Raw genomic sequence first — 25588 nt, forward strand, 5'->3', positions numbered from 1 at the left:
TTATTTCAAGTACATTCCTTTTTTTTATTAAGCGAGCACGGCTCGCCAGGAGGATGAGGTACAGCATCGATGCGGACACCACTTATTCTGCCTGGATGGCATAAGAGTGTTTCCCCCCACCCCCCCACCACGCGTTGGTTTTCTCCAGGCCGGAACGTTACACAAGCGGGTGGGGTGGCCAGCACCACGCCGGGCCGCCTTTGTATCCCCAGTAGCGATGCTTACACCACTGCATCAGCTACTCATCTGAGGCAGAGTCGACCTAGGGGAGGCCCAGGACCGGTTCGGATAGTCGTCACCGGTGTCGGCCGTGAGCGGGGAATCGTTCCCAGTTTGCCAGGTTCGTAGCGCCTCGCGCTCACCACTGCTACGCTACCACTCCTTCGAGTGTATACACACACACACGCACGTGGCGATGCATTTATAGATACCCCACTTTCAAAGCCTCCGACACACACCTCCCACCATTCCCAATGCACTCGTTACGGCTTCATAGACACTCTCCGGCGTGGGATTCGGAGACATCGCTGTCACAATATTCGACCGGCCGTTGAGGAGGAGGCCATTACAGTGCACACGAGCGGAATAAAATGTACCGCCGTCTATTCCTGTGAGGAGAAAACCAAAATATCGCGTGAAGTTAAAAATATCGTGGTGCATTGTTGTTTAAAGGTAGCAGTTTTTTTTTGTAAGATTTCAACTGCACGATTAAGTTGCACGGGTAAGGTCTCGGGGAGGGCCTAGGGTTTAACAGGTAAAAAAAAAATGATTTAAAGCTTTCGTGACTGCAGGGACTCAGTCTTGGTTCTTTCGGTAAAGTCACGTAGAAGGGAAACAATAAAATATTGTTTTATATTTTTATTATTTTAATGTTTCCCTTCTACGTTACTTTACCGAAAGAACCAAGAGTAAGTAAAAAAAAAAGAAATTGTTTAAAAAAAATCTGTAGATTTTTTGTTGTTGCCCAGGCTGCTCCGTCCGATTCATAATAAGGATAATAAATTACAACATTTAACGCGCTGCTTCGCGGTGGTCGCTGTTGGTCGAGACTTCAACGGCGGTAGTGGTGACCAGAGGAGGAAGAACGACGTCAGCTCGCGCAGATGCAGCAGTGACATCAACTCAAGCGCTGGAACACGACGACGGATCGATGCCCTTGTTGCGGGAACCATGAGACACGATTGCCGGCTTGTGGAGGCCTTCGCCCAGCAGTAGATTGATCGTGGGTGACGATAATCAATTGAGTTCGTTCACACCAAGAGGCTAAACCAAACGAAACTATTTAATTTCACCAGGTAAAGCCCGATTTAAAGCTTTCGTGACTGCAGTAATTCATATTCTTAGCTCTTTCGGTAAAGTCACGTTGAAGGGAAACAATAAAATAATGTCGTCGTCATCGCCTGATGACGACCGTTTGTGTTATGGTCGAAACGTCGTGAGAATTTTTATTGTTTTATATATATTTTATTATTTTATTGTTTCCCTTCAACGTGACTTTACCGAAAGAGCTAAGAATACAGGTAAAGCCCACCGAGCTATTTTTCGGAGGTGACCTGGCCACACGCGATAGCTCATTTAAGCGGCTGATATCATCACGTGGGAAATTTATACTCGAAGCCAAATAATCAAAATGCGTGTTTATAATTTGTGGAGGGCAAAATCTACGTGACCTCCACGGTTGGAGAGAGAAGCACGCGGCATCGTCAGGGTTGGGATCTAACCCGCGACACTCCTCCGTACCAGGCGAGGGAGATAACATCTTGCCGCCACCGCAGAACGATTACTCCTTCATGCTGTTACGCGGGAGTCGGCTCGCAGAGTCTTCGAGTGGACGGACCAACGTGACGATGTTGACGACGACGACGACGACGACGACGACGTTTAACCCCACGCGGCAAAGCCTTCTCCCGTCGTGCCAATCGCCGTCACAGCTGGGAGCTGTGTATGACACGAGAGGAGCCGGGGCACGCGACGCCGGCGAACGCCGTGTCGTCGACAGGCGACGACGCCGACGACGCCGACGCCGGGCCCGGCTCCAGTTTGGAGGGCTCGGAGCCGCGCAGGAGGTGGCGCCGCACCACCGTGTGTAGGCCCTTGAGCACGAAGAGCGCGGCGATGGCGGTGAAGTAGCACGCGTAGATGAAGAACTGCGGGGGGCCGCGCACGATCAACGGTTAGCGGTCGCGGTCAGCGACTTGGCGCACGCTCGCTAGCGTATGGCCGTAACGGATGCGGCGAGGCGTGCTCGTGCACATTCATGGATGCTTTCTGACACGTCCCTCTTGGACAGCTGTGAAAAAGAGCTTCAATGCTCGTCAGATTTCTCCTGGATAAATACAGATTCTGATTCCGACATACACGCAGCCAAAATAACACACTTGTTTAAGCATTTTTCGTTTACCTGAATTCATATGTATAAAATACGCAGCGTACTAAGAGACTGTACTTTACAACCGGTGCGGTGTATAAACAAAACAAAGATCTCCCCATATAGCCCTAACAGACTTTTGGAGCAAGAGCTGTTGGCAAGCAGCACCTAATGAAGGCCGGTACGGCACACGAGGGGGTGGGCTGGCCGACGCCACGCCCGGCCGCCTTTGTCTCCCCAGCGGCGATGTTTACACACCCGCACCAGGGACTCATTTGAAGCCGAGTCGACCTAGGGAAGGCCCAGGACCGGTTCAAGCATTCGCCGCTCGGGTCGCCGGGCTTGCGGGCTTTGCGCGCTAACCGCCTTACGCAGCCCTACGAGGACAAGCGTTCGGCATGGCGGCGGGGTGGCGGGGTGGCGGTCGCCCCCCGGTCCTCGCCTGCGTGACGACGTCGAGGCCCAGCCCGCGCGAGTCCACCACGACCACCGTCAGCACCGTCTGCAGTGCCAGCGCCACGAAGGTGTTGGCGCCGAACACCAGCGCGTACCGCTCCATGTCCAGCGTCGCCGCGATCTGGAACCTTGGCGCCGGCACGCGGCCGGGCGCAGGCGTCCCGTCAAGGCGCGGTGGAAATCGGCCGGCGCATCCCGCGGGCATCGCGCGAAGGGAATTTGTTAAATGGGATGCAAGCGGGGGGGGGGGGGAGGGAGGGAGGGGGGGGGGGTCCGGGGACTGGCCCTTTATTCTATTTCACATTTACGTAGCATCCTTTCCAGGGCGCTTTAAGATGGAATCCGAAGGCGTTCAGCAAGGACGGCGATGGAATGAATTGAGGGATAGGGCTCGGAATGGAGGTGATGTTGCAGGGGTAGGCAAGGCAGAATAAGGTGGAACGTGACGGTGAGTGAGGGTCTCTGATGTGTGCAACGTGGATGAGAGGCAGTGGGGTTATGGGGGACAAGGGTTTGTTGTTCACAGCCGTAACACGCGGGGCGCTCTGGTAGGGAGCTCCGGCAATCTGAATGCCCCGGGGCCCTTTCGTTCGGCCCTTCAATAGCTGTCCCGGACCCTTCCCGAACTTTCAGTAACCAGTTCTCATCGCCGTGGCCAATCAATCGCACCTCCGATTGGCGCGGTCGGCTATGTATGGCGTGAAAGAAGTTCAACATACATACAATCCTTCGCTACCCTTCAATCCCATAATTCACTTGAGGTTTTGACAGGCTCTTGCCCGTCAAATTCCCCTCAGTCAATCAGAGTGAAACCGCCCTACGGCCCTCCACCAATCCGGTGTGTTGGCGATCGTCCAATCGCGTGAGCGGGAGGCTACAGTGAGGGAAAAAAGTATTTAATCCCCTGCTGATTTTGTACGTTTGCCCACTGACAATGTTAGTTCGACTCCTCTGCATCTCGTGCTGCAGTTTCAAGCGAAACGTTGTTACAGTACCGTGTATATCTATTATAAAAGCCCGGCGTTCCGTGTACCGTCAATTAAATTATAAGAGCCTTTTAGAAGGCCTGAATCAAAACGTTATAGAAAGTGGACCCCCCCCCCCCCCAGTTCACTAAATTTGGTTGTGAACATTTTCCTTCAATGTACAAGTTCGATGAAACATACATTATGAGCACATTTGTCAACACTTGTACACGTGGCAATTTAATTTGTTTGGCTGTGTCGGGTGGTGGAGGGGCTTACAACAAAGACGTCCAGATCATTCCTTCTTTCAACTCTTCCGATACTAGGAAGCCACTGGAGCTATGCACTTTTAAATCTATATGGGAAAACGAATTTCTTTCTAACTGCTTTTTGTGTCTAGTTTGCTGTCCTTCCCCCAGCACCTCCGATTAGCACGGTTGGCTATGTACGCTGCGAAAGAAGTTCAACATTCACATATAGACTCACATAGAGACCCATATACTCAGAGACACATCGACTCACACAGAGACCCATAGACTCACACAGAGACCCATAGACTCACACAGAGACCCATAGACTCACACAGAGACCCGTAGACTCACAGAGGCCCATAGACTCACACAGAGACCCATAGACTCACACAGAGACCCATAGACTCACACAGAGACCCGTAGACTCACACAGAGATCCGTAGACTCACACAGAGACCCGTAGACTCACAGAGACCCGTAGACTCACACAGAGACCCGTAGACTCACAATGAGACCCATAGACTCACATAGAGACCCATAGACTCACACAGAGACCCGTAGACTCACACAGAGACCCGTAGACTCACACAGAGACCCGTAGACTCACACAGAGACCCGTAGACTCACACAGAGACCCATACACTCACACAGAGACCCATAGACTCACACAGAGACCCATAGACTCACACAAAGACCCGTAGACTAACATAGAGACCCATAGACTCACACAGAGACCCATAGATGCAGAAAGAGACCCATAGACTCAAACAGAGACCCGTAGACTCACACGGAGACCCGTAGACTCACATAGAGACCCATAGACTCACACAGAGACCCATAGACTCACACAGAGACCCACAGACTCACACAGAGACCCGTAGTTTGTTGTCCTTCCCCCGCTTTGGCTACGTACGGTGCGAAAGAAGTTCAACATAGTGAGGGAAAAAAGTATTTGATCCCCTGCTGATTTTGTACGTTAGCCCACTGACAAAGAAATGATCAGTCTATAATTTTAATGGTAGGTTATTTGAACAGTGAAAAATCCAGAAAAATGCATGTCAAAAATGTTATAAATTGATTTGCATTTTAATGAGGGAAATAAGTATTTGACCCCTCTGCAAAACATGACTTAGTACTTGGTGGCAAAACCCTTGTTGGCAATCACAGAGGTCAGACGTTTCTTGTAGTTGGCCACCAGGTTTGCACACATCTCAGGAGGGATTTTGTCCCACTCCTCTTTGCAGATCTTCTCCAAGTCATTAAGGTTTTGAGGCTGACGTTTGGCAACTCGAACCTTCAGCTCCCTCCACAGATTTTCAATGGGATTAAGGTCTGGAGACTGGCTAGGCCACTCCAGGACCTTAATGTGCTTCTTCTTGAGCCACTCCTTTGTTGCCTTGGCCGTGTGTTTTGGGTCATTGTCATGCTGGAATACCCATCCACGACCCATTTTCAATGCCCTGGCTGAAGGAAGGAAGTTCTCACCCAAGATTTGACGATACATGGCCCCGTCCATCGTCCCTTTGATGCGGTGAAGTTGTCCTGTCCCCTTAGCAGAAAAACACCCCCAAAGCATGTTTCCACCTCCATGTTTGACGAGGGGGATGGTGTTCTTGGGGTCATAGGCAGCATTCCTCCTCCAAACACGGCGAGTTGAGTTGATGCCAAAGAGCTCCATTTTGGTCTCATCTGACCACAGCACTTTCACCCAGTTGTCCTCTGAATCATTCAGATGTTCACTGGCAAAGTTCAGACGGGAATGTATATGTGCTTTCTTGAGCAGGGGGACCTCGCGGGCGCTGCAGGATTTCAGTCCTTCACGGCGTAGTGTGTTACCAATTGTTTTCTTGGTGACTATGGTCCCAGCTGCCTTGAGATCATTGACAAGATCCTCCCGTGTAGTTCTGGGCTGATTCCTCACCGTTCTCATGATCATTGCAACTCCACGAGGTGAGATCTTACATGGGAACCCCAGGCCGAGGGAGATTGACAGTTCTTTTGTGTTTCTTCTATTTGCGAATAATCGCACCAACTGTTGTCACCTTCTCACCAAGCTGCTTGGCAATGGTCTTGTAGCCCATTCCAGCCTTGTGTAGGTCTACAATCTTGTCCCTGACATCCTTGGAGAGCTCTTTGGTCTTGGCCTTGGTGGAGAGTTTGGAATCTGTTTGATTGATTGCTTCTGTGGACAGGTGTCTTTTATACAGGTAACAAGCTGAGATTAGGAGCACTCCCTTTAAGAGTGTGCTCCTAATCTCAGCTCGTTACCAGGTGTCTTTTATACAGGTAACAAGCTGAGATTAGGAGCACTCCCTTTAAGAGTGTGCTCCTAATCTCAGCTCGTTACCTGTATAAAAGACACCTGGGAGCAAAACATCTTTCTGATTGAGAGGGGGTCAAATACTTATTTCCCTCATTAAAATGCAAATCAATTTATAACATTTTTGACATGCGTTTTTCTGGATTTTCTTGTTGTTATTCTGTCTCTCACTGTTCAAATAAACCTACCATTAAAATAATAGATTCATAAGTTCTTTATCAGTGGGCAAACGTACAAAATCTGCAGGGGATCAAATACTTCTTCCCTCACTGTACGTGCAGCTGTGCACAGCCGTTACCGGTGACGGTCAGCCTATGGGAGTTTTTTTTAAATAGTTTTTTTTTATTCAGCCTATGCGAGTTTAATTGCGCCAATTCTGATTGGTGAAGCAGTTCGGCTCTGCTGTTCGCAACGGCGGCTTAATGACAGATGAGATGCTTCCTCCAGACGGCCTCTACACACGTAATTCATAACAGAGTTTTGGGTTTGGTCACCAATTAACGATCTGCAGCCATATTTGTCGTGACAAACCCTCCACCACCCGAGCCAGAAAAGCAAATCAAATTGTCAGGTGTGAAGATTCTCACAGCCAAATGTAGCAAATAGATACGCCACAACAATCCTCAAGTCATGAAACCAGGAAGTCAGAGTAGACCCGAGTGAATAAGTGGCTGAGTGAGTGGGTGAGTGAGTGAGTGGGTGGGTGAGTGGGTGAGCGAGTGGGTGAGCGAATGGGTGAGCGAGTGTGTGGGTGAGTGTGTGGGTGAGCGAGTGGGTGAGCGAGTGTGTGGGTGAGTGAGTGGGTAAGCGAGTGTGTGGGTGAGTGGGTGAGCGAGTGTGTGAGTGTGTGGGTGAGTGAGCGAGTGAGTGGGCGAGTGAGTGGGTGAGCGAGTGTGTGGGCGAGTGAGTGGGTGAGCGAGTGTGTGGGTGAGTGAGTGAGCGAGTGGGTGAATGAGTGTGTGGGTGAGCGAGTGGGTGAGCGAGTGTGTGGGTGAGTGAGTGGGTGAGCGAGTGTGTGGGTGAGTGGGTGAGTGGGTGAGTGAGTGAGTGGGTGAGCGAGTGTGTGGGCGAGTGAGTGGGTGAGTGAGTGGGTGAGCGAGTGTGTGGGTGAGTGGGTGAGTGGGTGAGTGAGTGAGTGGGTGAGCGAGTGAGTGGGCGAGTGAGTGGGTGAGCGAGTGTGTGGGCGAGTGAGTGGGTGAGCGAGTGTGTGGGTGAGTGAGTGAGCGAGTGGGTGAATGAGTGTGTGGGTGAGCGAGTGGGTGAGCGAGTGTGTGGGTGAGTGGGTGAGTGAGTGAGTGGGTGAGCGAGTGTGTGGGTGAGTGGGTGAGTGAGTGGGTGAGTGAGTGAGTGGGTGAGCGAGTGTGTGGGTGAGTGGGTGAGCGAGTGTGTGGGTGAGTGGGCGAGTGAGCGAGTGGGTGAGTGAGTGGGTGAGCGAGTGGGCGGGTGCACTCCTCCAGCGAATGCGGTCACGGCGGCGTACGTGGCGATGGTGATGAGGAAGGTGTAGGAGCCTTTGAAGATGACGTAGCCCACGTAGCCGACCCACACGCTGTCCAGCGCCGCCATGAGGAAGAGGGCGGCGGCGTCGAGCCCCGAGAAGACCCCCAGCGCCAGCTCCCCCCACAGCGCCCAGTCGAGCGGCATGAAGCCCACGGCGAAGGCCGACACGGCGCCTGCCGAGGGCGGCGAGGTCACGGACGGACTCTCGGTTCCCGCGCAGGCCTCTCCGCGCTCGTGCCGCTTGCGCCGACAGGGGCTCGCGGCGTCGCCCGACATCCGCGTGAGATTTCGCGAAATGTCAAGAATTTGGTTGCGGAAACGTGGCGAGGGCCGCGGGACGCCGCGGCTGTGCCGCTGCACGGCTTCCCCCAACCCCCCTCCCCCCCCCCCCGCCCGGTGCGTTTCCGCGTCGTCGTCGTGGTTTGGCACGATGTCCGACGTTTCGCTCCGCGGCCTTGGCACCAAATCATCTGGCGAGCCGAATTCGCCCCAAAGCTTCCGGAAGGCGTTCCCGGCGCGTGGAGTGAAACGTCGGACGTTGTGCCGACCCGATAATGCATCGGAGAGGCGCACGGTTTTTTTTTTAGAAACCCAAGCCAACGTCTCGGCAACGTGGGCGACGACCGGAAAGTCTGAATCCCTTGCGACTTGCTCAGCTTCGTTTAGATTTCCTACGCACTTTGCACTCCGATCTGCTTCTGCATTCTTTGTCGTTGCAACTTGCTGAGCCGCCCCCCTACTGGGGCATCAGTGAAAAAGAGCTTAAAAGCTCATCCGGACTCTTCCAGTCTAAATAAAGATTCTGATTCGGATCCATTCGTAAGAGGTGTTTGTGACGCTGGGCAATTTTATTCACAGTGGGGAGCGGCGACCCGGGTTCGATTCCCTCTTACTGCCAACACCAGTGACGATTATCTGAACCGGTCCTGGGCCTCCCCTAGTAACTGGTGCGGTGTGGAAACATCGCCACCAGGGAGACAAAGGTGACCAGGTGTGGTGCTGGCCAACCCACCCCCTCGAGTGCCGTGCCGGCACTCATTAGGCGCTACTCGCTAACGGCACTTGCCCCTACAGTCTGTTAAGGCTATACGGGGGATCTTTTATTCACACCACCCCTTCGGAATCCCCTGTGACTGTTTCTCTGTAATACCACGTCCTTTGCCCGGCCACGGAGTCGCATTCCGCGTGAGGAAAGCACAAGACTCCCTGTGTCCAAGCCAACTTGGCCGCTCTTCGTGCGGTTATTAACTCGTACGAACAAGACCCGTTGCTGGAATTCTTCTTAATTTTCATTAATTCCGGCAGTATTTTTCCAAATCTCTTCGCGATTACTCCCGCACACTATAAAAATGGTGAACTATTGACCGCTCGCGTCTTCGGCTTCATCACCAGCCGTTGGAAACGCGTTTTTAAAATCATCTCTATGTTTAAACTAAACTTAAAAAAAAAATGTTTACCCGGTGAGGCCCGCTGAGCTACGTAGCTCTTCTTCATAAGCGACCTGGCCACAAATGATAGCTCAACCAAGTGGCTCATCACGTGCAAATTTACAGCAGCCAAATATTCTAAAACGCATATTTCTAAATGCGGAGGGAAAAACCAGAGGACACCGAGAAAAATCCACACGACCACGGGGAGAGAGACACCGCAAACTCCAAATATACAGCAGCAGGCATCAGGGTCGGGATCGAACCCACTTCCTCCTGTATACCAGGCGAGGTAGTTAACATCTCCTAGCCACCGTGGCGCCGTGTGTGTGTGTGTGGCGGTTTGTTTGACCACGAGTGGTTCAGATATAGGAAACAATAACACAACTTGCATTCACAGGGTTCGCCTTTCACAAAAGGTCTCCCAAGTTGCCATGAATAAAAAGCAGATATTGAGAAGCAGAATCTTTATTTATCCTGGAGGAATTTGATGAGCCTTGAAGCTCATTTTCACAGATGGCCAGTATGGGTGGGGTTCAGCAAGTTTTACACCAAAATGACCAACAAACGCGTTGACATTGTTGTTGTTGATGTTTGTGCTTTGTGCACCACTGCCGACGACGCAGCGTGAGCCAAATAATTTGTTTACCTCCATAACAGAGGTGGACTTCTCCGCAAATATGTCTGTCGCATGATGAAGCTAGTTGTAATTACTGGCGAAACGTCGTACTCGGATTGTAAATGTTGTGGCTTGGCTCTCCAACACACCGGTGGTGCTGTACTAGTGACGAATTGGCCACGTTCTGTTTACGTGACGACCATTACTAGTTGGCTGTGTCGGGTGGTGGCGGGTTTAACGACACACATTTATATATTTACACGATTTAACCCTAAAAAAAACTATTATGGATGATATTGGTCGCGACAGCCTACGTGTTCATTTGTTTACAATTAAGAGGCGTGGAGATGTTCGGACAACAAGCTTTCAACGTCCATCTGTCTCCCATGTCTCCGTCTCGCTTACCGCCACGTTGCCGCCGCCCCCCCCCCCCAGAGAAAATTGAAGCAAGTCAATGAAAATTAAAAGACGTAGATATGGCACGGAAGTAGACATTTCACGAGTGTTAACATCAGTGCAAGTTTGTCAACGTCAAACGTAGAGATTGTATATTGAAGTCGTTAGCCTTGACTGGGGAATCGAACTCGGGTCACCGGGCTTCAGAGCGAAGCGCGCAAACCACCCCCCTGCCACCATTTCAACCCCATCGGTGACCTTTCGTCAAAAGCCACCTCTTAATTAGGTGTGGGTGCTATCGGTGTGGTTACGTTCATATTGAACTCAGATGGGGTATTTTGTGCAACGTTAATCCTCTGTTACGATCTTTAAAAGTGTAAAAGATTACGTTATTACGATGCAAAGGAAAGTCCGTTGAGGAAGCTTTGCAAAGGGGACGCGTTGTGTCTTTGTGTTGCCACAGGCGTTCATCTCTCTCTGTGTGCACATGGGAAAAGGTGAGACATGACGAGGTGAGACTATCGAGATGGAGGCGAGCGGTGTGCTACGTGAACCCCAAAATAATGTACGGTGGCCGCCCATCCAAGCGCTATCCAGGCTTAAAAAGTCTGCTTAGCTTCCGGAGGGTCATGCTAAGTTTTCGCAGTGGGCGAGGCAATAATTGCTTTGCAATTCCATTTACGATAGCCAGGTCGCGTCTGGAAAAGAGCCGCATAGCTCAGTGGTTTATACCTGGTAAAATAAACAAAAATTGTTTACCTTCTTTGGTTCTTTCGGTAAAGTCACGTAGAATGAGAATAAAATAATAAATTGATAAAATAAAATAACACAATAATATTCTCACGACGTTTCGGCCACAACACAAGCGGCCTTCATCAGGTGAAGGGGGCGAGACTGTCTGGTAGGACAGCGCTGGAGTGGTCTCGCCCCCTTCACCTGATGAAGGCCGCTTGTGTTGTGGCCGAAACGTCGTGAGAATATTATTGTGTTATTTTATTTAATCAATTTATTATTTTATTCTCATTCTACGTGACTTTACCGAAAGAACCAAAGAAGATGAATCATTGCAGTCACGAAAGCTTTAAATCGAAACATTTTTAATTATGCAATTTGCAGTGTCATTTAATAAAAAAATAAAATTTTAACTAAAGACACTGGCAAAACAACGCACTGGCTCTTCCCTGGGCCCTCCGGTTTTTCCCTCTCCATTTAGAATCAACATCACGCGTTTAGAGTATTTGGCTGCTATGAATTTCCATAAGATGATAAGCCACTTCGTTAAGCTTTCATTTGTGGCAGCCAGGTCGCTTCTGAAAAAAAAGCTGCATAGCTCAGTGGGGCCTTACCTGGTAAAATAAAAAATAGTTTTAGTTTCTTTTAATGACGTCACGGGATCTTTAAACGTCCGACGCGAAGCAGACGGCCGCGGGGTAGCGTTTTATGGTTAATGCGCACCGCAGCATTGACCGGGGCGGCCGTCTGCCTTCGAACCGCGAGCCTCTCTGCAACAGGCGGCGAACGCGCTGCCGCTGGGCCGTGGCGTCGCCACACGCAAGGTCACAGCACGCCGCTCGCCGTCGTTCTGCGAGGTTCTTCGTGGACCCCGCCACCGCCCTTCTCTCCCCTTCATTCGGGACAGTGGGCGTAGCGGCAGTCAAGCTGGCACAAAAAAATCTCCCTGAGCCAGGAATTCTCGGGTCGTGGGCTTTGCACGACTCTGCGGCAATTACTTTTTTTTTTTGTCTGCACGGCTTCTCCCGTCTCGTGAAATCGCACCGATCGCTCGACCGGGGTAAAATGGCGAGGGAAGATAATGGGGGGAAAAAAAAAAGATGAGAGATAGCTCCACTAGCTTGGGTACTTTTGGCCCTCTGACCTATTGACCCACACACGTGTGACCTTACCCACGAGGGTTGAGACTGCCTCGACGCCTCCGTTGTACACGGTCGTGCTGTTTGACGGCTCCATCTCTGCCCAAAGCACCTGCAGCAAAGATGTTCTCAGGATCAGAAGAATTTATTGAAAGAGGAGGAATCCGATGAGCTGTGAAGCCCTTTTTTCACAGAAGGTGCAGTATGGGGCGGGGCCTGAAAAGCTACAACAGCAAACAATACAAACAAGGATAAGCGTTCATGATACGGGTTTCTTTTGGGTTAGATCGCGAAAAATATAAATGTGTCGGTAAACCGGCCACCAACCGACGCAGCCAGGGTGGTGGCGGGTTTAGCGTCACAGGGTGGTGGCGGGTTTAACGGCATTTATATTTTTTTACGATCTAACCCAAAAAAATAAAAACCTGCATTATGGATGATATAGGTCGCGAAAGCCTACTACGTGTCAAAGAGGACCGGAGAGTGTGAAATAGAGAAAAAGGTAGGAACGTCAATAAATGCAAATAAATGTGTCACTTCAATCCGATTTATCAAAGTTGGGCAGGGCAGCAAAACGGCAATGCAACAATCCCAGACCGCACCAAGATGACGCCACACAGCGGCAGTCCCTCAATAAAACGACGCGCTAACATTGCGCTCTCGATACTGCACAGGTGAGGATCAAATCACGTTTGCGAATGTGACTGCTGTGTCCACCAGCACGCGTCTTTCTGCTTCAGGATAATCTCTCGAAGGAAGATTCACGGTGTTAAGGGAGGAGACGAGGTTGTTCCAAAACATTGGTACTGCAACGGCAAATGCTTCGTCCCCGATTAAAATTCTTGTTCTAGTCAGGATAACAACGGTAACTGTAACAAGTTCATGGTCTCAGCCGGGTCACCGAAATAGCAGCAAAAAATAAAATAAAAACCCATCACGTTAAATTTGCAATCTGAAGTTATCTTCTCGCACGGTGCACGGGAAACTCTGCCCGTTGTGTGGATAAGAGGACGCTTAAAAAGTGGATCTCGGAAGTAGTTCTGCAACATCCGCTTTTGTGGGCCGTTCTCCAAAACACGGGGTAAGACAGATGCCCCACAAGAGTTCTGCATGGACACTTCGTGACGCCGCTAGCAGGATTAGAACACAACCGAGAAAAGGACAAATTAAACGGTACCTTGTGCACCGCGTCGTCCGGCAGCGGAAGGCCCCCCACCCGCCTCCCCGCAAAACGTCTCAGTATCAACGCCAGGCATACCACTCCGCCGTTCGTTCGCTCCTCTCCCCGCAGCCGCGAGCACCTCTCGTCTCACCTGGACGTAGTTGATGACCTGGTTGTAGCCGCAGGTGGCGAGGGCCCACCAGATGGACCAGACGAGGAGGGAGCGGTCCGTGTAGCACTTCGCAAAGTCCTTCAGCAAGCGGGTGATCACGCCCGCGAAAGAAGTGTCAATCCCGCTGGGAAGAGGCGGCGATGGCGACGACGACGATGACGACGACGAACCGGCAAAGTCGACGACGTTGCAAGAGTCGCTTCCCGCTTTCACATCGTTGGGCGGCCTCTCGAAGAGAGCTTCCCCGTAGTGTGGGCGCTGGTGCTCGTCCACCAGCACCTGCTCTTCCGAAGCGACCTTTGCACATCACAGCCAAGTCGTGAGCTTTATTTGTTATCATAAAGTAATAAAGCTTTCGTGACTGCATAAAATTGCTCATTGTTTTTTTTCGGTAAAGTCACGTATGTAGAAATGCAATAAAATTATATTAAAACAAAAAAATTATCACGACGTTTCGATCACAACGCAAGCGATCTTCATCAGGTGTCAAGAACAAATCACGGAGGTAAATACAACCAAATGATGAGAGACAAGAATTCAATAAACCTGAAAAAACATTATGTGAAGCACATCCAGTCAGGCCAACAACACAGACACTTCCTGGCGGACCACGAATTTCAGAAGTGTTGAACACGAAATTTAACACTCTTCTGAAATTCGTGGTCCACCAGGAAGTGTCTGTGTTGTTGGCCTGACTGGATGTGCTTCACATAATGTTTTTTCAGGTTTGTTGAATTCTCGTCTCTCATCTTTTTGAGGTATTTACCTCCGTGATTTGTTCTTGACACCTGATGAAGATCGCTTGCGTTGTGATCAAAACGTCGTGATTGTTTTTTGTTTTAATAAAATTTTATTGTATTTCTACATACGTGACTTTACCGAAAAAAAAAATGAGTAAGTTTATTTGTTATTCCCGCCACTCCCATAGCGCGAGGCTACCGTTACCGAGGCCCGGTGATTCACGGACGATTGCGGTCAGAAAGTTTGACGGGCAGGTGGTGGTTTTTTGCTGCGTGGCATCGGCCAATCAGGTAATGTGGGAGTCGCTTTTTTTTAACTTCGCAAAAATTCGCACGGCCCACTCGCATTTTCGAAATGGCGTCGCGAGACCTTGTGAAGCAGTACGGGGGGCACATTTAAGGCGAACGCAACCGCAGCATTAAGCCGCCGGGTTCCACCCGCGAAATCTCACAACAAAACGGCAAACGCGCTAAAAACTTAAACCGGGGGAGGGGCGGGGGTCGCTTTCGTGGCCCGCTGCAACGATCCGCATTTAAAAACCGAAACCGCTCTTGACGCTTCGCTGACCTGCGAGTCCGCCACCTTGCCGCCGCTCAGCCGCTCGTACGGCACGTCGCCGGTGGCCGCGGCTGCGACGCTAGCGCCGGCGCGGAGCTCCACTGCCGCGACGGACGGGACGCCGGGGGAGGCTGCTTCGCCGCCGTCGTCGCCGTCGTCGCCGTCGCCGCCGCCCAGGCCGGCGGCCCCGTCTGCCTTCGACGGCGTCGGCGCCAGCGCCGCCCTCTTGTGGAAGAACATGCTGCGCTCGGGCGAAGGCAGCAGGAAGGAGGCGACGAAGGCGAGCGACACGGACGCCAGCGAGATGATGTTGAGGCTGCGGTACGAGGTGCCGGCCACGGACACGAGCACCTGGCCCAGCACGGAGGCCAGCGTGTAGCCCGCGAGAGTCGCGCTCCTGCACGTGCCAGATGACGGAGGCACCAGGTGATTGCGGGCCCACACGAAAGACAAAGATTCCCCCCCACCGTGTGTAGCCTTTCAACAGACTGTTGGGGCAAGTGCTGTTAGCAAGCGTCTGGTGCAGTGTTCTCCACTAATCTTCAGAGGGGGGCCACTCTCGCCGATAAGACATCATCAGTGTGAGGGCCGCCACACATTTGAAACCAATGGGGGTTTGACAGCAGCACGATGATGATGATGAGGGGGGGTGTTTTTACTATTAGTGTATTGTCAGGGGACCGCACGTCAGGGGCCTCACTAAAGGTCACCAGGGGCCACCAGTGGCCCGCGGGCCTTGCAATAAAAACACCGATCTAGGGGGTGGGTGGGTAACAGCACGCTGGGCTGCCTTTGTCTCCCAAGCGCAGACGTTTACACGCCACACTAGGTTCTCATTTAAGGCTGAATTGACCTAGAGGAGGCCCATGACCGGTTCAAATATTCTACGAAATGTATATATATATTTTTAAATGTGGGTTATGAGCAGTAGGGTCTACGTACACGGGAAACCAAACAACTGGATGTGATGTTCCCCGCCAAGGTCAAAACTAACGCGCCCCCAAATTCCGAATTGCTCGTCCGGCGATGCACGCGTGAGACACGGAGCTCACGACGAGCTTCACGACATCGCCGCTCCACGTGAGGCCGACTCCCTCGCCCTTGATACGGACGTGGCCACGGTGTTATTGACGAGCGTGTCGAGATTAGTTCGCGTGATTTCATGTTCGTGCGCCAATGCAGCAGCAGCAGCAACAGCACCGGCATCGCGTGATAATTAATTAAATTTGCTTTCAACTACTTTTCATTTATTTTTCACGCTCTTATCGGCAACGCTAACATAAAAGCGGTTTGACCGAGTCTAATCACCAGTGCTGCTGTTGCTGCTGCCACCTCCACGAACCTCCGATTAGCACAGTTGGCTACATACGGTGCGAAAGAAGTTCAAAATACATACATACATAGACTCAGACAGAGACCCATAGACTCACAAACCCATAGACTCAGAGACCCATAGACTCACAGAGACCCATAGACTCACACAGATACCCATAGATTCACAGACCCATAGACTCAGAGACCCATAGACTCACACAGAGACCCATAGACTCACAGACCCATAGACTCAGAGACCCATAGACTCACACAGAGACCCATAGACTCACACAGAGACCCATAGATTCACAGACCCATAGACTCAGAGACCCATAGACTCAGACAGAGACCCATAGACTCAGACAGAGACCCATAGACTCACAGACCCATAGACTCAGAGACCCATAGACTCACACAGAGACCCATAGACTCACACAGAGACCCATAGACTCACACAGAGACCCATAGATTCACAGACCCATAGACTCAGAGACCCATAGACTCACACAGAGACCCATAGACTCACACAGAGACCCACAGACTCACAGACCCATAGACTCAGAGACCCATAGACTCACACAGAGACCCATAGACTCACACAGAGACCCACAGACTCACAGACCCATAGACTCAGAGCCCTATAGACTCACACAGAGACCCATAGACTCACACAGACACACACAGACTCACACAGAGACACATAGACTCACACAGAGACCCATAGACTCAGAGACCCATAGACTCACACAGAGACCCATAGACTCACACAGACACACACAGACTCACACAGAAACACATAGACTCACACAGAGACCCAGACTCACACAGAGACCCATAGACTCAGAGACCCATAGACTCACACAGAGACCCATAGACTCACACAGACACACACAGACTCACACAGAGACCCATAGACTCAGAGACCCATAGACTCACACAGAGACCCATAGATTCACAGACCCATAGACTCAGAGACCACATAGACTCACACAGAGACCCATAGACTCACACAGAGACCCACAGACTCACAGACCCATAGACTCAGAGACCCATAGACTCACACAGAGACCCATAGACTCACACAGAGACCCACAGACTCACAGACCCATAGACTCAGAGCCCTATAGACTCACACGGAGACACAGAGACCCATAGACTCACACAGACACACACAGACTCACACAGAGACACATAGACTCACACAGAGACCCATAGACTCAGAGACCCATAGACTCACACAGAGACCCATAGACTCACACAGACACACACAGACTCACACAGAGACACATAGACTCACACAGAGACCCAGACTCACACAGAGACCCATAGACTCAGAGACCCATAGACTCACACAGAGACCCATAGACTCACACAGACACACACAGACTCACACAGAGACCCATAGACTCAGAGACCCATAGACTCACACAGAGACCCATAGACTCACACAGAGACCCATAGACTCACACAGAGACCCATAGACTCACACAGAGACCCATAGACTCAGAGCCCTATAGACTCGCACAGAGACCCACAGACTCACACAGACACACACAGACTCACACAGAGACCCACAGACTCACACAGAGACCCACAGACTCACACAGACACACATAGACTCACACAGACACACACAGACTCACATAGAGACCCATAGACTCACACAGACACACACAGACTCACACAGAGACCCATAGACTCACACAGACACACACAGACTCACACAGAGACCCATAGCTTGTCGTCCTTCCTACGCACCTCTGATTAGCGCGGTTGACTACGTACGGTGTGAATCGAGTTCGACGTACAGCGCGGACGTACCTGCAGTAGCCGGTGACCCGCTGGTAGTGCTTAGTGGCCACCACGCTGTAGATGTAGGAGTAGTAGGCGACCTCCGTGGCCGTGACGACGCCGTAGCAGAACTCCATGGCCTGCATGGCGGGCACGCCGCGCGCCCACAGCAGCAGGCACCACGTCACCACGAGCGCCGCCCCTTGCAGCACGATTACCGCCTTGTAGCGCAGGAAGTCCGTCAGCAGGAACACGGGCAGCAGCAGGGCCAGGTAGGAGTACGTCCACACTGGCAGCACCTTGTTGGTCAGCTGCCGGGGACAGGGTAGAAGCGTAGCGGAATGTCAAGATTTTATTTTCGTCCCCTCCCCGTTTACCATATGGCGGACAAAGTAGCAGGGCAAATCTTGACTCAAAGCTTTTGCGACTGCAGGAATTCATATGCTTGGGTCTTCCGGTAAAGTCACGTAGATGGGTTCAAAGAAGATAACAAGACGACCGCTCGTGTTGCGATGGAAACGTTTTTTGTTATTTTTTTGTTATTTTCTTTGAACCTACAGTGAGGGAAAAAAGTATTTGATCCCCTGCTGATTTTGTACGTTTGCTGACTGATAAAGAAATGATCAGTCTATAATTTTAATGGTAGGTTTATTTCAACAGTGAGAGACAGAATAACAACAAAATCCAGAAAAACGCATGTCAAAATGTTATAAATTGATTTGCATTTTAATGAGGGAAATAAGTATTTGACCCCTCTGCAAAACATGACTTAGTACTTGGTGGCAAAACCCTTGTTGGCAATCACAGAGGTCAGACGTTTCTTGTAGTTGGCCACCAGGTTTGCACACATCTCAGGAGGGATTTTGTCCCACTCCTCTTTACAAATCTTCTCCAAGTCATTAAGGTTTTGAAGCTGACGTTTAGCAACTCGAACCTTCAGCTTCCCCCACAGATTTTCAATGGGATTAAGGTCTGGAGACTGGCTAGGCCACTCCAGGACCTTAATGTTCTTCTTCTTGAGCCACTCCTTTGTTGCCTTGGCCGTGTGTTTTGGGTCATTGTCATGCTGGAATACCCATCCACGACCCATTTTCAATGCCCTGGCTGAGGGAAGGATGTTCTCACCCAAGATTTGACGGTACATGGCCCTGTCCATCGTCCCTTTGATGCGGTGAAGTTGTCCTGTCCCCTTAGCAGAAAAACACCCTCAAAGCATAATGTTTCCACCTCCATGTTTGACGGTGGGGATGGTGTTCTTGGGGTCATAGGCAGCATTCCTCCTCCTCCAAACACGGTGAGTTGAGTTGATGCCAAAGAGCTCCATTTTGGTCTCATCTGACCACAACACTTTCACCCAGTTGTCCTCTGAATCATTCAGATGTTCATTGGCAAACTTCAGACGGGCATGTACATGTGCTTTCTTGAGCAGGGGGACCTTGCGGGCGCTGCAGGATTTCAGTCCTTCACGGCGTAGTGTGTTACCAATTGTTTTCTTGGTGACTATGGTCCCAGCTGCCGTGAGATCATTGACAAGATCCTCCCGTGTAGTTCTGGGCTGATTCCTCACCGTTCTCATGATCATTGCAACTCCACGAGGTGAGATCTTACATGGAGCCCCAGGCTGAGGGAGATTGACAGTTCTTTTGTGTTTCTTCCATTTGCGAATAATCGCACCAACTGTTGTCACCTTCTCACCAAGCTGCTTGCCAATGGTCTTGTAGCCCATTCCAGCCTTGTGTAGGTCTACAATCTTGTCCCTGACATCCTTGGAGAGCTCTTTGGTCTTGGCCATGGTGGAGAGTTTGGAATCTGATTGATTGCTTCTGTGGACAGGTGTCTTTTATACAGGTAACAAGCTGAGATTAGGAGCACTCCCTTTAAGAGTGTGCTCCTAATCTCAGCTCGTTACCTGTATAAAAGACACCTGGGAGCAAAAAATCTTTCTGATTGAGAGGGGGTCAAATACTTATTTCCCTCATTAAAATGCAAATCAATTTATAACATTTTTGACATGCGTTTTCTGGATTTTTTTGTTGTTATTCTGTTTCCCACTGTTCAAATAAACCTACTATTAAAATTATAGACCGATCATTTCTTTGTCAGTGGGCAAACGTACAAAATCAGCAGGGGATCAAATACTTTTTTTTCCCTCGCTGTAGCTACGTGACTTTACCGAAAGACCCAAGAATATAAAGTAGCAGAGCGTTTCAGCATTGGGTACACGTGCAATTTCTTAACTTGCAGCAGTCTAAGCCAGGGGAATTCTGTTCAGGCTCTAGCGGTGGGTAATGGGTGAAGTGAGTAATTAACGTTATCTCCACACTCTTGCTTCATGGTCTGGCATCGTCATGAGGCTGAAGTTCAATTTTAATTGGTGAGCTACAGTAAATCTGAACACTTGTTATCACGCACTCTTATGAGTCTAGACCATCATGTTTTGCCCACTGATCGCACGTACGTCAGCTTTTCGGAACACCGTTTTTTTGTTTGTTAAAGTCTGTTGCAGACCCGGCTTAGCCTCAAGCATGGATCCAGAACATCAGCCGGTAACTTATTTCGGGTCGTCGGAGAGTCCGGTGAAACTGCGCTGGCCGTATGGCTACGCAAGATTTGTTCACGGGAGCGGTAGCACCACAACCAGCACCACCAGGAGTACCACCACCACCACAGGCACCACCATCAGCACTGCCACCACAAGCAGCACCACCACCACCAGCAGCAGCAGCAGGATTACCGTGGACCGCGGATCGTAGACGGCTTCAATTGGGGTCCGTTGAGGCCGGAATTGCTCGGCGAGATAGGATGAAGCGGATTTTCGCAGACCAGAGTTCACTCATTTTTAGAGGAGGGGGAGGGGGGTGACCCACTTTCCCCGACGAGACATCATCAGTGCGAGGGCCGGCACCACACATCTGAAACTATCGGGGGTTTGTGACAGCACGACGATGATGGGGGACGTTTTCACATTTGTGTATTTTTGGGGGCCGCACGTCAGGGGCCGCCAGTGGCCCGCGGGCCTTGCAATGAGGAACACTGATGTAGACTCTTCTAGGCGTAGTTTGCAAACAACCCTTGGTGTGACCGGTAGCCAATGTAACGCGTCTCGTATCGAGGTCCCGATCGAATAAAATTTCGGCGACTAAACTATCAGGCGAGCCGCAGCATTGAAGACCGACAGCAGCGGACGCAGATGCATACCTGTCAACCCATACGGTTTAAACGTATTCCTGAGTTTTCAGGTCCATAAGGCGTACAGCAGTTTCAATACAGCCAATTTTGTTTTGTCTATTTCTTTGTGTTTCTCCCTTGTGATGGGACTTTGTAGGATGAACGTTGAGATTTATAAGTGGCACGGGGTGACCAATAAGGTCTGAATCGGTCTGTAATAAGGCAGGGCACTGAGAAGGGGTTGACATGTATGCAGATGCAGAGCACTGGCACAGCTGAAGATTCTGTTGCAGAAGTCCAAACGACTGATGACGAATTCATGGACGAACATCCCAGCGTGTCTCAACAGTCAGTGAGCGATGCACACATGTCCCCTGTAGGCACAGGCGCAATTGTGCGGTGGTGCGCATGTATTATCATCATCAGCCACGGTTCATCCACTTGCCAGATGAACGCCTCTCCCCAAGCTGCCGGCATTTCTCGCGATCCTGCTATGTGACAATGAAACGAGCAACCGCGCACGAGCCGATGTCAGATATCGCCGTCGCTCCCATCTCCTCCGTGGCCGCGTTCCACCTCCGTTCGTTGTTCTTGACCATCAGCAATCGTCGCTTCGCGCCACATACAGTTGTCACGGAACTACTGCCGAGGTGTCTGTGCGCTGCGATAAACCTTACCTTTCATACGCCATTGCGTAGCCATGAACTATTATACGCAGATCCCGTGATTCGAATTCCTTGCGGAATGTTCACGTTTTTTCCAGACTAGCAGAGCTGATAGACACGTCACGTAAAATGCGTAACATGCCATGCATGATCTGTGCTCGCGCGCAGAACTCAGCGCATTCGTCAATAACATGGTGTGGCCTTAAAAGGAGAAAAATAGGAAGCAGGTGACTTTTCGGGATATAGCCTTCGTCATGTTGAAGGCGAGTGCTGTGGGGTTTTTGTTTCCTTCTGTGTCGGCATGCCAAAAAATGAAACGTTCAACACCTGGGGGCAGGCATGACCACACGTGGAGCTGGTGAGATATTAAGCCCCCACGTGGCGAGAGATATCTTCGCAACACGGCAAGAACGAATACTTGCAGTGCTTTGCTGTTCGCCTCACCCAAAGTATTGGTTGGACAAACGCTTTCATTGCTTTGGCCAGATTTCCAACAGAGCAAAGGTTCCCAAGAGCAACAAACGTTGGCGCGGCGGTTTTGTTCACGGCGGATCAACGTTGCGAGAGTTTACGATCACTCTCCCCTCCCTCCGGCACCACAAATCGCGACTCCGCCGGCTTGAGACAAAGAAGACGGGGGAAGAGCAAAATTCGTAAGAAAAAAAAAATTAAATCTTAGTTGGCAATATTTTGTTGTTGTTAAAACACTAAACTTAATAATGGTTGGAAGTGTTATTAATCCATTACGCGGGCTTTACATTTGACTCACGCAATTGAAAAAAAAAAACGTTTCAGTCACTCAGCCAATTTGGCTTTTCAGACTAAAATTGCCAAAAGCGGTACTTGTTGACGCAAGAAAACTCTAGAACTGCTCTCTCGACCTTTCTGGGGTCAACACTGCACCTTGTAAAGGTAAAACGGAGTTCTTAGGCCATGTGTGCGGTGCATGTACAACCAACTACATCATGGGACCTCCTTTGCCAATACCAAAATGTAGCTGCTCACCCCGAGCTCCCATTACTCTGATAGTGGCATTGTCTTTGTGCTGTGTGACGCCTTTTGGCGTCCTCTGGTCTAACACCGTTTGAGACGAGGCTCAAAAGAAAGCTGTCTCTGGTGTGGACCAATCAGTTTCAAGGACAATGCATCATATATTATCAGAGTACGGTTTTTGTTTGCATTCTGACCACAAGTATTGCGATTAATGCAGACATGATTCCTTGTAAAAGGTTTCAGTTTGGTGTTTTAACATCTCAACACTACTGTTTTGTTGCCAGAAAAAAGGGTAAAACCTATTTTCATACAACCAACTAGTTAATCATCGATTATGTTATCCGGCTGCTGCTTAAAACATTATCCGGCTGCGGTGCCCGGCCGATCAGGCGAAACCGCTCCAAAGGCTGCATCATTCCGGCGATCGTCAAACACACATCATCATCATGTTAGTAGGTTAACACGTAGGCTTTCGCAACCAATATCATCATCCATCGTGTTGTGGAAACAAGAGCGTTAGGGAGTGCGTACACCACCCCATGCAGATTATTCGAGATTAGAGTGGCAAGTACGGTAACCTTTTACTACTGGTAGGAACGAAGTTGTAAACTGAGTGTACCAGCCTGTAATAGATTAATGTGTCCGTCCGTCCGTCCCCTTTCAATATTTTAACGAAGTGAAATCTCGTGCTGTTGGGTGTAACAGGTCCCTGCAGGGTGGGCTGGTAGGAACATTGGAATTTTGCGCAATTTTATGACATTGTTACGTAAAATTGTGCAAATTGAGAGCGTCTTCCCACCTTTTTGCCCTCAAAATCGTTGAGGGTTCTTCGGACAAATTAACCTCTGTAGAGGAATGGAATGGTGAAATCCTTATACTGGTAGGAACGAAGTTGTAAACTGAGTGTACCAGCCTGCAATAGATTAATGTGTCCGTCCGTCCCCTTTCAATACTTTAACGAAGTGAAATCTCGTGCTGTTGGGTGTAAAATCAGCAATAGACAGCGCAGAGACTTGATATGTCTTATTGCACCCAACATTTGGAAGTCACATTATCTCATTTGCGAACTTCGCTTTTGGGGATGTGCCAAATTCACACAGCCCACAGCCGAATACCATTTGCGAGGCGAAGTTCGAAGGCACCGTGACGTTACTTTGCCAATGTTCCTACCAGCCCACCCTGCAGGGACCTGTTTTAAAGTAGGATATTTATTGGTGCCTATTTGTATGCTTATCTAAATACCAATTTCATATAGTAAACACATTTAAACACTAAAACTGTATCTACACAACACCTAAAAACAATGCCATGCCAGAACGTGCAAAAATTAAAACGATAAAAAACTGATGGAGTGATTATCCCCGCGTTTAAAATCAGGCACCCCCTTTCCCTCGATTACAATTTAATCAATGATCGAGTGTACCAACATTTCTCAGTTTAACAGGTCCCTGTAGGGTGGGCTGGTAGGACAAGTCTCTGCGCTGTCTATTGCTGATTTTACACCCAACAGCACGAGATTTCACTTCGTTAAAGTATTGAAAGGGGACGGACGGACGGACACATTAATCTATTGCAGGCTGGTACACTCAGTTTACAACTTCGTTCCTACCAGTAACAGTTGCACATCGGGTGGCAAGCAGGCACGTGGTCATGGACGGCTCAACAGGACCTCACGTCGTAACATAATCCAGAGGCAATGATTACAGTACATTGTATGCATGGGGTAAGTTTCACCAATCGCTAACACGTTATTCGCGCTTGAGCTTATACGCTGGAACATCTTTTGTCAGTGTTATCGTAGTAGACAAACCCCCTCGCCAGAGCTGAATACTGCTGGAAATACTCGCACTGCAGCTGGTAACGGGGCAAAGCAAAGTCTAGTCTTGTCCGTGCGGTGGCAATTGCGTGCAGGCGCACAACTCACATCCTCCGTCGACAGCTGCACATCGGGTCCAACCAGGTAGGGTGTGAGGAACGGCTCGGACGGGCGCATGTTGTACAAGAAGCCGTAGGCGCACAGCACAATTGTGGGAAACTTCCAAGACGTTCTAAACTGGGTCCACCGCATCTTCACTGCTTCGGCGGCGGCGGCGGCGGGCGAAGGGAAAAGTTCTCAAACTTCAACGACAAAACCGCTGCTGCCCGCTTCCCTCTCTGCGGTGTTGCTGCCGCACTAAGCGAAGCGCTGCGCCGTACGCAGTAAACCACCCAGGGTGTGTGGAGGAGGAGTGTTAAACCCCACGGCACGGTATATTACACAAAGCGGTCACATGGCACGCCGCGAATTGACCTTGGGAGGGGGAGGGGAAGGCGGCGAGCGGACGCGACATTTGCCGCCCGGATTCTTTCAGATCTCCTTGCCGCGACCCGCGCGCACTTTGCGTGCGAGCGCTCGCCGTCGAAGGGCAGAATAAACGAGGCCCATTTGGGGGGTTCACGGTCTCACAAGTGCGCGCTGAAGGGGTACAGAGTCCCGCGTGGTGTCACTGTGACGCGCTGTTCACCGTGAGCTCACCCAGCTCTTAAGAACCTTTAGAATTCTTGAACGCCACGGAGACGCTGTTCGCGTTGTCCATACATATACGAGTTAATAAGATAAGGTTATTATTTGAGTTATTTGTAATTATTATTCATTATCGAAGACATTCATCGTTAACTATCCCGCCACATCCACCCGGCCCCGTGTTGACTCCACTTCCTGCATGTGCGGCCTCTGCGCGCGATGCGATTGGCCACTGCGCGGTAGGTGGGGCTAGCTCTGTCCAATCAGCGCGCGGCTGCTGACTCTGGAAGATTTTTTTTATGCGCGGGGTTTTTTATTGGTCGCTCGCATGCGTCTTCCGCCACTGGA

General features: G+C 50.4%; 1 protein-coding gene across 4 annotated transcripts; it reads right to left on the reverse strand.

The window, feature by feature from the left end:
• Positions 1 to 25486, reverse strand: LOC116956351 (thiamine transporter 1-like). Of its 4 annotated transcripts, XR_012930223.1 has the most exons (9): positions 24662 to 25478; positions 17942 to 18222; positions 14816 to 15203; positions 13487 to 13804; positions 12207 to 12285; positions 7841 to 8033; positions 2811 to 2952; positions 129 to 2147; positions 1 to 91 (listed from the first exon to the last, which is right to left on the reverse strand). XR_012930223.1 is itself a non-coding variant. In XM_032977937.2 (8 exons), exons 2-8 carry the CDS (start codon positions 18055 to 18057, stop codon positions 1926 to 1928), a joined length of 1458 nt encoding a protein of 485 aa, XP_032833828.1. In that variant the 5' UTR covers positions 18058 to 18222; positions 25253 to 25481; the 3' UTR covers positions 1 to 1925. The 4 variants fall into 4 exon arrangements, 3 of the variants coding, with proteins under 3 accessions (XP_032833828.1, XP_032833826.1, XP_032833827.1); XM_032977937.2 differs by having other exon boundaries at positions 1 to 2147; positions 25253 to 25481; XM_032977935.2 differs by having other exon boundaries at positions 1 to 2147.
• Between the last annotated feature and the right edge of the window lie 102 nt (positions 25487 to 25588).

This window comes from Petromyzon marinus, chromosome 64 (genome assembly GCF_048934315.1).
Source record: "Petromyzon marinus isolate PM22_M1 ecotype Great Lakes invasive population chromosome 64, UKy_Petmar_22M1.pri1.0, whole genome shotgun sequence".
NCBI classification, from domain to species: Eukaryota; Metazoa; Chordata; class Hyperoartia; order Petromyzontiformes; family Petromyzontidae; genus Petromyzon; species Petromyzon marinus.